The 16,075-nt window shown below is 36.2% G+C and overlaps 1 protein-coding gene across 2 annotated transcripts in view; it reads left to right on the forward strand.

Moving 5' to 3' along the window:
• The window catches only part of RAD54L2 (RAD54 like 2), a 121,885-nt gene that overhangs the window by 75,790 nt on the left and 30,020 nt on the right, over positions 1-16,075 (forward strand). For both annotated transcript variants that reach the window (XM_081301122.1, XM_081301121.1), the window contains one exon: positions 15,837-16,038. In XM_081301122.1, the coding sequence (XP_081157248.1) occupies positions 15,837-16,038 (202 nt within the window). The remainder of the gene's footprint in view (positions 1-15,836; positions 16,039-16,075) is intronic.

Consider the following 16,075-nt stretch of genomic DNA (forward strand, 5'->3'; position numbering starts at 1 on the left):
CCTCAGGCATGCTAGGTGAGCACTTAACCACTGCGTTTCATTCCCAGCCCTCTGAAAATTTTGAAACAGAGTCTCCCTAAATTTCCCAGACCTCTAATTCGTGATCCTCCTGCCTCAGCCTCCTCAGTATCTGGGATTACAGGTGTGCACTACTAGGCCTACATTGACTATTGACTTTTTTTTTTTTTTAATGATTCTGTTTTCTCTCAGCCTGTTTGCTATGTAATATTTTACTGTAGTTTTAGTGGTTATGCTAGATTATAGTATGCATTCTTATCTAACATAAAATTAGTGCTTTAATTTCCCAATTGTATTATGACCTTAAAACACTTAAATACCATTCACATCTTTCCTGCCTTTTATCTTCCTGCCTCAGTCTCCCAAATTGCTGGATTACAGGCATGTGACACCATGCCTGGCACATTATTGTTTTTATACAGTCAGTATTCATTTGTATTTTTCACATATATAATTTTTTTTTTGGTGTTCTTCATTCCTTCATTTCTGTTTTTAGTCTGAAGGACTACCTTTTACTATTTATTTTGTATAAGTTTCCTGGCAACAAATTCAATTTTCAGTTTTTGTTTATCTGAAAATGTCTTTATCTTAAACCTTGATTTTTTTTAAAAGTCATATCAGTGGTACAGAATTCTGAATTGCCAGGCATTTTCTCTCAACAATAGTAAATTTCCATAATCTTCTACTGTCTTTCATTTCCCAAAAAGTTATTCTTATTGCCCCTCCTGAAGGTAATGTACTTTACCCCACCTATGATCATTTTTAAGATTTTCTCTATTTTTGGTTTCCCACAATTTTGCTATAATCTCCCTCATGTTTTATTCTTTAATCCTAACTGGTATTCATAGAATATTTTGATTTCAGTTATTTATATTTTGTTTCTAGAATTTCCTTCCCATTCTATCTTTATGTATTGTAATTAGTGAGAGTCTCCATCTATTTTATTTCCCCCATTTCTTTGTTTCCCTGCATATTTTATCAGAGCAGTTTTTCTTTCCTTTTTTAAAATTTATTTTAAATATACGTATCTGGATAACAAGTGGGTCTGGTTCTGTTGTCTGTTTTTCCCCCTCTTAATTTTTGATGATTTAGTATTGTCTCTTGACATGACTGATTTTTTTTTTATTAAATGGAGGGATTTGCATATAAAAAATTACAGAAATTATTCTGGAACAACCTAGTCCTGCTTCATGAGGCCCCAAGATACTGCTAGACTGAAGAAAGAGAGGAAGACAGAGCTGGGATTGCACAGCATTCTGTGCAATTTATTGGGACACTTACTGATTAAAACATGGTCCTGGTCAGATCAGTGCAATTTGGGTCTGAAAGAGGGACATATTCATGGGTTAGGACAAAAGTGATTTTTTTTCCTGAATGGGATGTACCTGGCTTTTCTTATGATGATATTGAAGAATCAGACGCATTCCTGGAGCCAGGTTCTGGTTGTAAAGATTTGTATACCACTGTAATAGTTTTGTCTATTATAGTCTTTTATTTGTTTGTTTTTATTTTTTAGTTGTAGATGGATACAATACCTTTATTTTATTTATTTTTATGGTACTGAGGTTTGAACCCAGTGCCTCATACATGCTAGGCAAGCATTTTACCACTGAGCTGCAACCCCAGCTCTGTCTATTATAGTTTGTTTGGAACTAAAGTACAAACTGATTAGGGTTATTCTGGGACAATCATGGTTGTTACAGCTCAAGATGGCTTGAGTCACGTCATTCTCTGCAGGTGGATGATGTCTTTGGAAAGGGTTTCCTTTTCCTCTTTGAAGCAGATAGACTAGATCACTGAACTCCAGTTGGACAAAGCTGAATAGAGGTTGGATTGTAGTTTATAAGATTTTTTTCTGCTTTTGGTGCTCTCTTGATTGGAGGCAGGGTGCAACTGAGAATGTAGGTATTCCTTGGGTCTATCTGCTGTAGTGGATCTCACATAGTAATGTTGTATCTTCCCCTGCACCATGAGGTGGCAGAAATAGCTGCTGTGCTTATTATTTATAAGAAATCACTCCTGTTCCTTCTTCTCTGTTTTTGTTACTGTAGCTCTGTAGTATAATTTGACAGTAGGTATTGGGATGCATCCTGCATTGCTCTTGTTGCTCAGGATTGCTTTGCCTATTCTTAGTCTCTTATTCTTCCAAATAAGTTTTAGGACTGTTTTTCTAGTTCTGTGAAGAATATCACTGTTCTTTTTATGGAGACTGCATTGAATATGTATATTGCTTTTGGTAGTATGGCCATTTTGACTATATAAATTCTGCCTATCCAAGAACATGTAAGGTCTTTCCATCTTCTTTTGTCTTCTTCAGTTTCTTTCTTCAGTATTCTATAATTGTCACTGCAGAGTTCTTTCACCTCCTGGTTAGATTAGTTCCTAAGTATTTTTTTTTTTTTGAGGCTGTTATGAATGAGGTAGTTTCCTGATTTTTTTTCCTTAGGAAAATCACTACTGTAGTATACCTGCTACTATGCTGAATTTATTTATCAAGTCTAGAAGTCTTCTGTTGATTTTTTGGGGGTCTTCTAGATATAGGATCATATCATCAGCACAAAAAGAGGTAATTTGACTTCCTTTTCTTTTGTGTCCCTTTAATATCCTTCTTTTGCCTGATTGCCCTGGCTACAGTTTTGAGAACTATATTGAATAGAAGTGGTTAGAGTGGACATCCTTGTCTTATTCCTAATTTTAGAGGAAATACTTTTCAGTTTTTCTCCATTCAGTATGATGCTGGCTTTGGGTTTGTTATATGTATGTAGCCTTTCTAAGACTCTATTTATTTATTTGTTTATTAAAAAATATGTTTTTTAGTTGTTGATGGACCTTTATTTTTATTTTTTGGTATCAGGGACAGAACTCAGATATACTCAACCACTGAGCCACATCCCCAACTCTGTTTTGTATTTTATTTAGAGACAGGGTTTCACTGAGTTGCTTAGCACCTCCCTGTTCATGAGGCTGGATTTGAACTCATAATCCTCCTGTCTCAGCCTCCTGAGCCACTGGTATTACAGGTGAGTGCCATCGCGCCTGGCATGGACCTTTATTTTACTTATTTATCTATATGTAGTGCTGAGAATCGAACCTAGTACTTCACACATATATGCTAGGCAGGTGCTCTTCCACTGAGCTACAATTCCAGCCCTGGCTATATTTCTTTGGAGTAATAAAATAAACTGGCTTCTCCAATGTTTTCAACATGAATGGGTGCTAGATTTTATCACTGGACTTTTCTGCATCTATTGATGATGATGAATATTCTTGCCCTTAATTCTATTTAAATGGTGAATCATATATTAATTTGCATGTGTTGAACCAACCTTGCATTCCCTGGGATGAAACCTACTTGATCATGGTGATCTATCTTTTTTTTTTTTTTTTTTAAAGAGAGAGAGAGAGAGAGAGAGAATTTTTTTAGTATTTATTTTTTTTTAGTATTCGGTGGACACAACATCTTTGTTTGTATGTGGTGCTGAGGATCGAACCCAGCGCCTCACACATGCCAGGCTAGCGCGCTACTGCTTGAGCCACAACTCCAGCCCCATGGTGGTCTATCTTGATGAGGTTTTTTTTAAGTTGTCAATGGACCTTTATTTTGTTTGTTTATATGTGGTGCTGAGAATCAAACCCAGTGCCTCACACATGCTAGGCAAGCGCTGTACCACTGAGCTACCCTCAGCCCTTGATGTGTTTTTGAATGGGGTTTACTATTATTTTATTAAAGATTTTTGCATTTATGTTCATCAGGGGTATTGGTCTATAGTTTTCTTTCCTTAATGTATCTTTGTCTGGTTTTGGTATCAGGGTTATATTGGCTTCAAAGAATGTATTTAGGAGTGATCCTTCCCTTTCAATTTCAGGGACTAATTTTATAAAGACTGGTGTTAATTCATTTTTAAAAGTCTGGTAGAGGTCAGCTGAAATCCATATGGTCCTGGGCTTTTCTTTGTTGGAAAGCCTTCAATTTTATTACTTAATATTGGTCTGTTTGGGTTTTTGGTGTCTTCCTGATTGAATCTGGGCTGGTCGTATATGTCTAGAAATTTGTCAGTATCTTTAGATTTTCCAATTTATTGTAATACAAATTTTCAAAATAGTTTCTAATAATTCTCTGTATTTCAGAAATGTCTGTGGTTATATCTCCTTTTTTTGTCTCTAATTTTGTTTATTTGAGTCTTCTGTCTTTGGTTAGTTTGGCTAAGGGTTTATTGATCTTGTTTATCTTTTTAAGAATCAACTCTTAATTGCATTGATATTTGTGGGATTTTTTTTCTTTTCTCAATTTCATTAATTTCAGCTCTGATCTTAATTACTTCTTGTCTTATGCTGGTTTAGGAGTTAGTTTGTTTTTCCTTTTCTAAGGCCCTGAGGTGGAGCATAAGCTTATTTATTTGGGATCTTTCTATTTTTCAAATGTAGGTACTTGGGCTGGGGATGTGGCTCAAGCAGTATTGTGCTTGCCTGGCATGTGCATGGCGCTGGGTTCGATCCTCAGCACCACATACAAATAAAATAAAGATGGTATGTCCACTGAAAACTAAAAAAATAAATATAAAAAAATACTACTCAATACTATAAATTTTCCTCTTAGAACTGCTTTCATACTGTCCCAGATATTTTTATATATTGTTTGTCTGATCTCGTTTGTTTGTAAGAATTTCTTCTTTGATCAGTTCTTCATTTAAGAGAATATTGCTCAGGCTGGGGATGTGGCTCAAGTGGTAGTGTGCTTGCCTGGCATGCGTGCGGCCAGGGTTCGATCCTCAGCACCACATACAAACAAAGATGTTGTGTCCACCGAAAACTTAAAAAAAAATATTAAATCAATCTCTCTCTCTCTCTCTCTCTCTCAAAAAAAAAAAAGAGAATATTGTTCAATCTCCATGTCATTATGTGGTTTCTATTATTTTTCTTGCTGTTGATTTCTAATTTTATTCCATCTGATAGGATGCATGGGATTATATCTAATTAAAAATAAAGGGCTGGGGATGTGGCTCAAGGCTTAAAGTTTTATTTTCTATGCAATCTAATCTTTCTAGAGGATTCTTAATTTGATTCATTGTTTTCCATTTTCGGGAATTCTGATTGGAAACTTTTTATTATCTCTATTTCTTTATTGAAATGATCTTTCTTTTTTTTTTTTTTGAGAGAGAGAGAGAGAGAGAGAGAGAGAGAGAGAGAGAGAGAGTGTTTTAATAATTATTTTTTAGTTTTCGGCGGACACAACATCTTTGTTTGTATGTGGTGCTGAGGATTGAACCCGGGCCGCACGCATGCCAGGCGAGCGCGCTACCGCTTGAGCCACATCCCCAGCCCTTGAAATGATCTTTCATCTCCTATTTCTTTCCTTAGATCTTTTTTTAGTTCATTGAACTTAAATTTTTTTTTCTTTTTAGTTATACATGATGTAGAATATATTCTATTTTGATGTATTATACATACATCATTGAACATTTTAATAATCAGGTTTTTTTTTAAAATCTTTCTTTGGAAACTCAACCACTTTCATATCTGTGGGATCCTTTGTTGGCGGATTTTGGATTTGGTGGTAAAGATTTGTTTGCCTGTTTCCTCATGTTTTCAGAGGTCTTGTAGTTATTTATCAATTGAGATGGATTCCTTTTCCTCTTTTAAACACATATCCTTTTGAGTGTAGTTACCTTTTTTATTCTGGGACTTCTCTCTGTTTTTGATGTTTGAGTAGATGTCCATGGATCTGACCTGAGGTCCTGCTCTGGTTGTTCCTCTTGGGGCCTGGTTATTGGTTTGGGGGTTTTATCTCCCCAGTTCAATATGTTGAATTAATGTTGAGGCTTAGGGTAGGACTAGATTATGTTTGGGGTGAGATTTACTGTTGCTTGCCTGAATTGTGAGTATTCTTGGCAGCAGTATCTCTACTTTATGAATTGAAATGTTTAAATCACTTTTCTGCCCTTCTTAGAGGAAGGGGGAAGTGAAGCAAAAATAGGGTAGAAAGTCAAGAAAAAGTTCGAAATATTTTTTAAAAAAAGTGAAAAGAGGAGAGATTGGAGATAGGTAGTGGATGTTGGCTATAAAGAAGGAGGAATTAAAAATCAACTAAAAGTCATTAAAAAAATAAAAGAGGGGCTGGGGATGTGGCTCAAGGGTAGCATGCTAGCCTCGCATGCAAGAGGCGCTGGGTTCTATCCTCAGCACCACATACAAAGATGTTGTGTCCGCCGAAAACTAAAAATAAATAAATAAATATTAAAATTTCCCCTCTCTCTCAAAAATAAATAAATAAAATAAAAGAGGAAGAGAGAACAGGAAAATTCAGCTATTGGTCAGGAAAAAATGAAAAGATGGGACAATAAGAGGGAAAAAAAAAGATACAAACAAGTAAATATAAGATCTAAACAACTCAAACCCACCTATATGTATACTCTACCTAAGTCAAACCAAAGTTATATAATTAACAGATACAGAAGAAAGCAATGGAAGTGAAAATAAAATTATATGAATATATATGTTTATTTCAAACTTATCCTCATGGTGAGTACACACACACCCACATATATACTCACAAAATCTTGGAGAATGGAAAACCATAACAAATAAATACATTGAAATGATATTTGAAAGGATTTTCAAAGGAATAGTAAAAAGTGCAAATATGTAGAAAAAAAGGTAAGAAAAAAGAGGAAAATTCTTAGAAATATGGGGCTTGCTGGGGTGGGGTTGTGGCTCAGTGATAAAGCACTTGCCTAGCATGTGTGAGTCACTGGGTTTAATTCTCAGCACCACATATAAATAAGAATAAAATAAAGGTCCATCAACAACTAAAAATATATGTAAATTAAAAAGAAAGAAAGAAATTAGGGCCTAATTGTTGGTAGGGATAAATTTCTATTTTTTATATTTATATTTATTTTTCGCTCTGTAACTCTTGGATCCAGGGCTGGGGGTTGTTAAGTTATGTCTTTGTGTCCCTCACCTAACTGCCAGTTCTTGTGGCTAGGAAGCAAAGCTGGGTGTAGTAACTAGATAGATTAGGGAGTGCTGACAATTGTGTATTCCTGTAGTGGGGGTGGTGCAGAGTTGTAAATTGGAAGTTCTAGTAGTTGGGGTTTAGTCTTGGCTGATCTTTGGAATTCTGTCAGTGGGTATTTGAGATTTGCTGGCCTGATGGCAGTCTCTGCTGGATGTTTGAATTTTTGGGGCCTCTGGCAAAATACACTTAAGAGCTTAGGACTAAACCTCCATAGATTTCATATTCACTGCTATGAATATGAATTATCAGGTAGAGCAGACACTCTTGTTTGGCCGTAATATACATCTTCTCAATAGCTTTTATGGGGTACTAGCAATAGAGGGAGTTTTCTCTCCTTGATATTGAGAGCCTGCCTATTCCAAGCACAGTTTTCTTTGCACCTGTTTCAGTAACATTGATCCAGGTACACTTGGAAATGTTGTTAGGCAACTGTTGATAACTTCCTTTATGAATTCCCAATCTCCTATCTCTGTTCTCTGCCCTGCAGTGGTTATAGGTGGTTACTGTGCTGGTACCTGGTTTCCATGCTGATGATCCCAGTTCCTGCTGAACTATCTACCTATGGACTGAGCAATTTTTGGTTGGTGTTTATTGAGGCACTTCTCCCACTGACTCTTGGTACATTAAGTTCAGCCTCCCTCTATTATACAGATTCCCCATGCCAATTTGAAAAAAATTTGTTTAAAAAATTTACCATGTTTTTCTCTCTCTGTTAGCCTTCTCCCCTCCTTCTCTCAGCAACTCTGGTTGTGGCTGCCACCAGCCAAGTTGCCGCATCTCTAATGTATTATTTCTTATATTATATTTGAAATTTAGGACTTTCTGTGTGCCTATGGTTTCTTTTACAGGTCAGTATTATGTTTCAGTGAGTTCCTTTAGTTACTTCACTGAGGAGCAGTTTTCCAACTTTGTAAATCTGATGATAAGGAACTGCTGGGAAACGTGTCCTTCCCCTAATCTGCCATTTTCTCTCTGGGCTAAAATTGATATATTTTTTAAAAATTCAAGCAGGACCTGGAAATTAATAATTTACTACCATCGTAACTCAACATTACCAACGTTGAACCTAAATTCCTAATTTTGAATTAATCATAGACTTCTGGTACCCACTCTACCTTTTATCCTTTTTATTTCATCTTTAAAAAAAAACTTACCCTCAATATCTGATATCTAGAGAATTAATGGCATACAGAATGGGGATATAGTAGCTTTTTTCAGTTTCTTGAACTCCATTTGCCACTCCTGCTACAAAGCATTTAGTCTTACAAGTTGCTGAGGCTAGCCTTGTTCCCAGCACCCTTGGTTGAAAAACTGTTCTTTCTTTATTGAATAGTCTTGCCACCTTTGTCAAAAATTATTTGACCATACACACAAGGGTCTATTTCTGGTCTTTTTAATGCACTATTATGCCTGTCCTTATGCCAGTGCCATATTGTTTGGTTACTGTGGGTTAGTATTAAGTTTTGAAGTCAAGAAATGTGAGCCATTCAACTTTGTTCTTTTTCAAAATTGTTCTTCCTTACTCATTTACTCATTTGTTTATGTATAGCTGCTTTAGGGCTACAGTGGCAACATGAACTATCTGTGACCAAGATCTTAGACCTACAAAACCTTAATTTTTTTTTCATAGCTTTATTGAGGTAAAATTGAAGTACAATAAAATGTACATATTTGAAGTATGCAATTTGATCAGTTTTGAGATGTATGTAACCAATACAATCAACATAAAAATTTCCATTACTTTTTTAAAAAAATTTGAAACCATGCAGACTATGTTTCCTGCATGATTTATTACATTAGAATTCAATCACCTTAAGATATGTAGAACCTGTTTTAGTCAGCTTTTTCACTGCTTTGACTAAAGGATCTGACTAGAGCAACAATAGAGGAGGAAAAGTTTATTTGAGGGCTCACAGTTTTAGAGGTCTTAGTCCATAGAAGGCTGGCTCCATTTCTCAGGGCTCAAGATGAGGCTGAACATCAGGATGGAGTGTGTGGCAGAGGGAAACAGCTCACACCATGGTGATCAAGAAGCAGAGAGAGAGGTCTCCATATGCCAGATATAAATATATTATCCCAAAGCCACACCCTTATTCCCCACTTCCTCCAGTCATACCTTCCCCCTTCAGTTACCACTCAGTTAATCCCTTTCAGAGATTAATTTTCTCTTACAACCCAACCATTTCTCCTCTGAACCTTCTTGCATTGTCTCACACATGAGCTTTTGGGGGACACCTCATTTCCAAACCATAACAGAACCCCACCTCCACATGTCAACTATTTCAAAATTAAATGGCATACTTATAGAGATCAAGGAAGAAAGTACAAGAAAAATAAATAAAAAGTACTTAGAACTAAATGATAATAAAAGCTTAAAATACCAGGATTTCTGGGATGAAACAGTACTCAGATGAACAAACTATTTGTATCAAAAAGAAGCTAAAAAAAAAAAAGATTTTCAAATTATGTAGTTGGAAGGAAAAAGCAAGAGTTGGAGCAGAAATATATGAAATAGAGAAGAATTTGATAAAAATCAGACAGTTCTAATCAGGAAAAAAGCAAGAACACAAAAATTAATATCAGTGGAAAGGGAGCTATCAAAATAACCCTACAGATGCTAAAAATATATTAAGGTAATATTACAGTTGTGCGCCAACTTATGTGATAGCTTACGTAGCATGGTTTATATTAGAGAAGAATCTGTGTGCTGCTGAGAAAAAAGTGTATTCAGTCATTGATGAATGAATATTCTATATATGTCTCAAGTCTAAATTATCAATTGTATATTTTACTTCTATATATTTTTATTTAGTTTATGTTTGGAGGATCTATACAGTGGTAATAGAGGCATGTTCAAGTTACCCAGTATTATTGTGTTGTGGTCTGATTCTTGAAACTGAGAAGAATTTGTTTGATACATGTAGATGCTCCATTGTTTTGGGCATAAATATTCACAATTGTTATGTCTTGATGTATAATTTCCTTAGTAGTATGAAATGTCCTTCCTTGTCCCTTCTGATTAACTTTGGCTTAAAGTCTACTTTATCTAATATGAAGATAGAAACCCCTCCTTGCAAAACTGTTTTCTAATTATTCCAGCTGTATTGGACTATACCAAAATAAATAAAAGGAAAAACTAATTTCTACCAAGATGTTTTATGACACTATAGATACAAATGAAAAATAAGAAATAGCAAGTATGTGGGCTATGTCAAAGAAATGCATGTATCAAGTAGCCAACAGGAGAGCACTCAAGGATATATATATATATATATATATATATATAAATTGATTTGCCAGTATGAAATATGTAAATGTGTATTAACAAATGTGGAAAAGTTGAAATCTGAAGAGATTAGTTGTTTTCAAGTTGATATGGCTGCACACAGAAAAAGTTGAGAACTAAATAGTTAAGAGGTTAATACTTGTTTCATTTTATTTTCTCTTAAAACTTTTAAAATTAGGGTTGGGAGTGTAGCTCAGTGTTGTGAAGTCCTTGCCTAGCACCTCCAAGACACTGGACTCATTCCCCAGCACCACATTACAAAACAAAACAAAAGCAATACTTTAAATTAAAAAATAATAATGAATTTTATTATGAAAATTTCAATCATAAAATAGTAGAGACAAGAATAAAATCTTTTCCCATTACTCTCTTCAATTGTTGTGAATACAGGACCAGTCTTATTTCATCTATTCCTCCCACCAACCTTGAATTATTTGGAAGCCTGTTCTTAACATTATAAAATTTTTTCCTGTTAATACTTCAGAGTGTATTTATAATACTCCCTAATACATATGTACATATATATTTATATCTATATATCTCAAGTCCTAACAAAACAAAATCTACACAATATCATTACAACACCTAAAATTTTTAAAACTGTAGTTCCTATATCATGAAACATTCAGATAATCCTTAATTATCTCTAAAAATTATTTTCATTGTTAATTTATTCAAATCCCCACAAGGTCCACATTTAGTTGAATATGTCTTTTATATCTCTTTAATCTGTAAACTTTCCCTTGTTTTTTCCTTGCAATTTATTTCTAGAAGGAAAGGATTCACAGTCTAATTTTGTTGATTGTATTCCTGTGGTTTTGTTTATAGTTCATTGTCTCCTGTATTTTTGTAAACCAGGATTGAAATATTAAGTTGTGTTCAAATTTAGGTGTTTTGGGCTGGGGTTGTAGCTCAGTGGTAAGTACCATTGGATTCAATTCCAAGTATTGCCAAAACAAAAATAGTTGCAGTATTTTGCACACACATATCAAAGGTAGTGATGTATGCATTTTATCACATGACATCAGGAAATGTGATGAAACTTGGAATCCACTAATCTTTTTTTATAGAGAAGAGGAAGAAGAGGAAGGGCCCTGAAAGTGTTTGTACCTTATGCCCTCATTGAATGAAATGTCGAAGTTTCTCCCCCATTGGTTTGACTAGTAAAATTTGTGGTGTGGCTTATAACTCATTCCCAAGAAGCTTATGTAAGTGTTCTTTGGTGTTTATATAATTCTGGTGGTTGCTGTTCATGGCTGGCTCTCGTGAAGGAGAAAGTTCAGAAGTATTTGCACCCGGGTCTGACTCTGTGATCCTGAGTTAGGGTGGTAGTAGTCATTATTGACTTTTTTTTTCTTTTTACATATTGATAGATCTTTATTTTATTTGTTTATTTATATATGGTGCTGAGAATTGAACCTGGTGCCTCACACATTCTAGGTGGTAGCATTCTACCACCGAGCCACAATCCCAGCCCCAGTCATTGACTTTTAAGCCAAGCAGATACTAATTTACATTTATTATCTGTCAAAACATGACTTGTTAACTTACTTATTTATTTTTTGGTACTAGGGATTAAATCAAGGGCCACATCCCTAACCATTTTTATTTTTTATTTTGAGATAGGGTCTCACTAAGTTGCTTTGGGCCTCACTAATTTGCTGAGGCTGGCCTGAATTTACAATCCTCCTGCCTTAGCCTCCCAACTCACTGGGATTACAGGCATGCACCGCCATGCCCAGCTTCTTGTTACTTAGTTGCTGGACTTTGTCTCTTTTTTTTCTCAGTGGATGGGTTATATTCTAAAATTGTGGAGGGTTAGTTTTTGAAAGTTGTTTTGCTTAAGTTGTGAATTTAAATGATTCAATATTCAGAAGGTACAAAAGAGCATATAGCGACGTAACATTTTGCCTTAGGGAAAATTTAATTATAGAATTAAAAAAAATAAGAATAGTTTATTAAACATGCAGCTTATAATATTATCTAAAATTCAGAAACTTCATAATAAGCATCATGAAGCAGCAATGAAGTACTTGTAAAACATTGACATACTTGACAATAAACTTTAAATATTAGTACATGTTTAAACTAAAATTCTTTAACAAGAATAGTTGTTAAACCTAGAGGGTGAGGATTTGTTCAAAGAATGCTGGGCAGTAAGGAGTGGATTTGGTTTTGACCTATATCTCTTGTATAGAGGAAAGGGGAAATTCATATCTGAACTAAGTGTGCTTAAGAATTATATATACTTTGATCATTTTAATATTGTTGTTATATTTGGCTACATTCAACCCCATTTCAGATGGGAGTTCACAAAGCCAGGCCTTATAACTTGGAATGAAAGTTTGATAGTGAATCTGTGATGTTGAAAGTCCAGCAGGTTCTGTACTTTCTCTTCCCAGGAGCAGCCCACTCTGCCATGCAGAAGCCAGAACAAGGAATACAGTAGTTGGCAACAAGTTTTTATTGATCATTTTCAGATCCCTTGGCCTGACCTTTAAGACCTGCTGTCTATATTCTGATTTCTGTACTATCTGCCTACTATATAACCTTACCTCCAACTGTACCTCCAAATGATTGCTCAACCGATTTACTTATGAAATAGAAACAAGCAAGATCAGGAGAGTATCAAAGGTCATTATCAGACCCATTTCAGAGGAACCAGCAAAACACTAAGTTGAAGTGTGCCAACCCAGCTGCAAGTGTGGTTGGTGTGTGGCCCAAGCTGCAGTATTGGTTAAAGTGGCCATTTAGCGATGGCTGTTCCCTCCTTAGGAGTCTGCTGTCCATCCAGCTACTCATTTGTTGGCTTCCCTTTTTAGAAGGGAAGCATTTTTAGCTGTGAGTTAGGAGGAATATGAAAATGTTGTGGAAGAATTAGCTCTTTGGAGGGTTGGGGTGCCTAAAAGAATGAGTTATTTTAAAGGAAAACAGAATGCTGAGCTTTCCTCCTATAGTGTTTCAGACAGAAGTCAGAAAGGACTGATGGAAGAGGATCATGAATTTGGAGGGCAGCTAGTCTGACTTGGAGCTCTACCTTGAAGCATCCTTTTTCTTTCTTTATTTTTTGAGGGGCTGAGGATTGAACTCATGACTCCGTATCATGTGTTCTATTCCAGAGCTGCAGCTACAGCTCTTACATCTGGCTGGATATAGAAGCTATGGAACCAGGCTTCCTTATTGGGTGCTGAAAATTGAACCCAGTGCCTCACACGTGCTAGGCAAGCACTTTTACCACTGAGTTACAGCATCAGCCCTACACAACATTCTTAATGCTTCTTGCCACCCTGTGCTCAGCTTTCTCTATAAGGCCTTTTGTAAAAGGCTTATTGTAGATCCATTGGTAATGGTGAAGGGAGTATGGCATTTTAACCTCTTGCTTATGTTCCATTGCTTAGGTCCCATTCTGAGCATTCCTCAACTGATTCCTTCCTTGGCATTTCCCGTTTGGTCTTCAAAAAGCAAAGGCAGCCTGCTTGAAACCTTTGATGGTCCTCAGAATGAGGGCAAATGAAGTTGCTACCAGTGTTGCTGTAGGGGAGTGAATCACCTGAAGCATCTACATGTGAATGAATGGGCATGCACACACACCCATCTGCTCACTTTCACAGTGACCACATTAGCCCCCTCTCTATACCCCCAAACCAGGACAGTACCCCACTATACCTGGATTCAGTCCCCAGTACACCCCCCGCCACCTGCTTTCAAATAAAAAATAGAAGGGACTGGGGATGTGGCTCAGTGGAAGAGCACCCCTGGGTTCAATATTAAATTCAGTATTAAATATGAATTTCACTATTACAAGCAAAACTTAAGAAAGGTTAGTTGTATAGCCTCAAAGTTTCTTTCCCCAAGTATTTTTTTTTTTTTTTTTTTTTGGTTTTAGCATATATTCTGAAATTCTTCTTAACATTTTTCCTTCCAGGAAATGGAGCTTATTAATTCTCTTCTCCTGAATGTAGACTGAGCATAATGATTGACTTCTGATGAATAAAATATAGAAAAGGAAAGATTGTTATTTTATAGTGGAGAAACTTAGCAAAACCACATTTATCAAGTGATCAAAATGTAAGTTATGTTGATGTCTGATAAGATGTGATGAGAAGGGCACTTCGCCTCTGTGATATTCTTCCTCTAGAAGTTATAACCCCAAACTAATCATGAGAAAACATCAATCAAACCCAAGTTAGAGGGACAGTCTAAAAAAACATGTGACTAGCATCTGGTGTTTTTTCACTCTAAAGTATCGAAGTCATGAGAATAGGCTAAGTAACTGCCTCAGTTTAAGGAGAAGTGACAGCTACAGGGAACATAGTGTACTGGATGGGATCCTATGACAGAAATAAAGACATTAGTGGAAAACTGGTGAAATCCAAATAAGGTCTATAGTTTGGTTAAACACTGTCACCAACACAATATATTTGGGTCCTTCCTACATAAGGGCCAAGTGCCATTGCTTGGTTTTGGCATTTGTGTTCTAGTTTCAAATTGCTCTTACCTTTGGGAAAGACCTTTTGGTTGTGTAGTTGGGGGTTCTGGCAGATTTAAGAACAGGCTTTATGGTTTATGTGATTCTCAAGGCCTGCCCATTTAGCAGAATGCTGCTTTAGCAGGCTGAGGAGTGGGACTGTGCACATGGACCCTCCTGCCTTGACCCCTGTCCTTGCTGGTATTTGATGCAACAAATGTCATTCAGGAATCTCTTCCTTTTTTCCCTATCAAGTATTTACTTTAGACATTCTAATCTTTCAAGGCCTCAGTCACATTTTATCTTCAATATGATATAATTCCTGTGTGCTTATTACATAAAATAGCCTTGTATTTCCTGTAACTGTAACATAATTATTCTTGGTTTATTTAATTACCTTTGGCTAAAAAATGATGCCTTAAACCTTTAAGTTCTTTAGGTCTATTGATCTGCTCCTTCTGTAATATTAAGTACACCTTGCAATGTTTTATCTGTCTATATATGACTTATCTCCATCAATAGAAAACAAACATCTTTGGAAGGAAGAAGTCTTGAAAATAGTCCTTGAAGCATGTAGGATAGTTCTTACCATATTGTAATCCCTCATTAAATGGTCAACAAATTGAAAGGGTGAACACTTTAAGACATGGAAGAAGGCAAGAGATGAAGGGAATTGCTTCGAGTCACGCAAATGATTGTGAGCTGTGTTTGGAACTCAGCTGCTCAGCTTTGCCATTCTGAATATTCTGAGGCCTTGAAGCTTCCTAATCCTGATAAATAGTATCAATTTGATAGCTTTCATTTTTTGTAGTCCTACTCTGAGCCAGGCTTGGTTTTAGGCATACACACTATTTAGTACTCACAACAGCCTTGTAAGGTAGGCATCATTATCTTCATTTAATAGATAAATCCGTTGACATTCAGGGAGATCTTAACTTGTGTTAGGTTACCAACTATTAAGTTGCTGAGTTGAGATTTAAACCCAGGAGTGTCTGTAATCAAATCCCACCCCCAGTACAACCACCTTTCTCCCCTTGTTTTTTCAGACCAATCCCTGGAAGGCATGTGTGGCACTGAACACGACCACCTAGGGGAAGATGGACAGCGGCCGCCTCGATGCACTTCAACTACCTCATCTCAGTCTGAGCCTTCAGAGCAGCTTAAGCGCCCCCATGGCAAGATCCTAGCCTCTGAGGACCCCAAAAAGAAGAGAGCTCAGAAACCCTCTCACATGAGAAGAAACATACGGTGAGTTGTACTTTGGGTAAGAGAAGAGAGTAAGGAG

This window comes from Spermophilus citellus (assembly GCF_964194105.1).
Source record: "Spermophilus citellus genome assembly, chromosome: 7".
Classification (NCBI taxonomy): domain Eukaryota; kingdom Metazoa; phylum Chordata; class Mammalia; order Rodentia; family Sciuridae; genus Spermophilus; species Spermophilus citellus.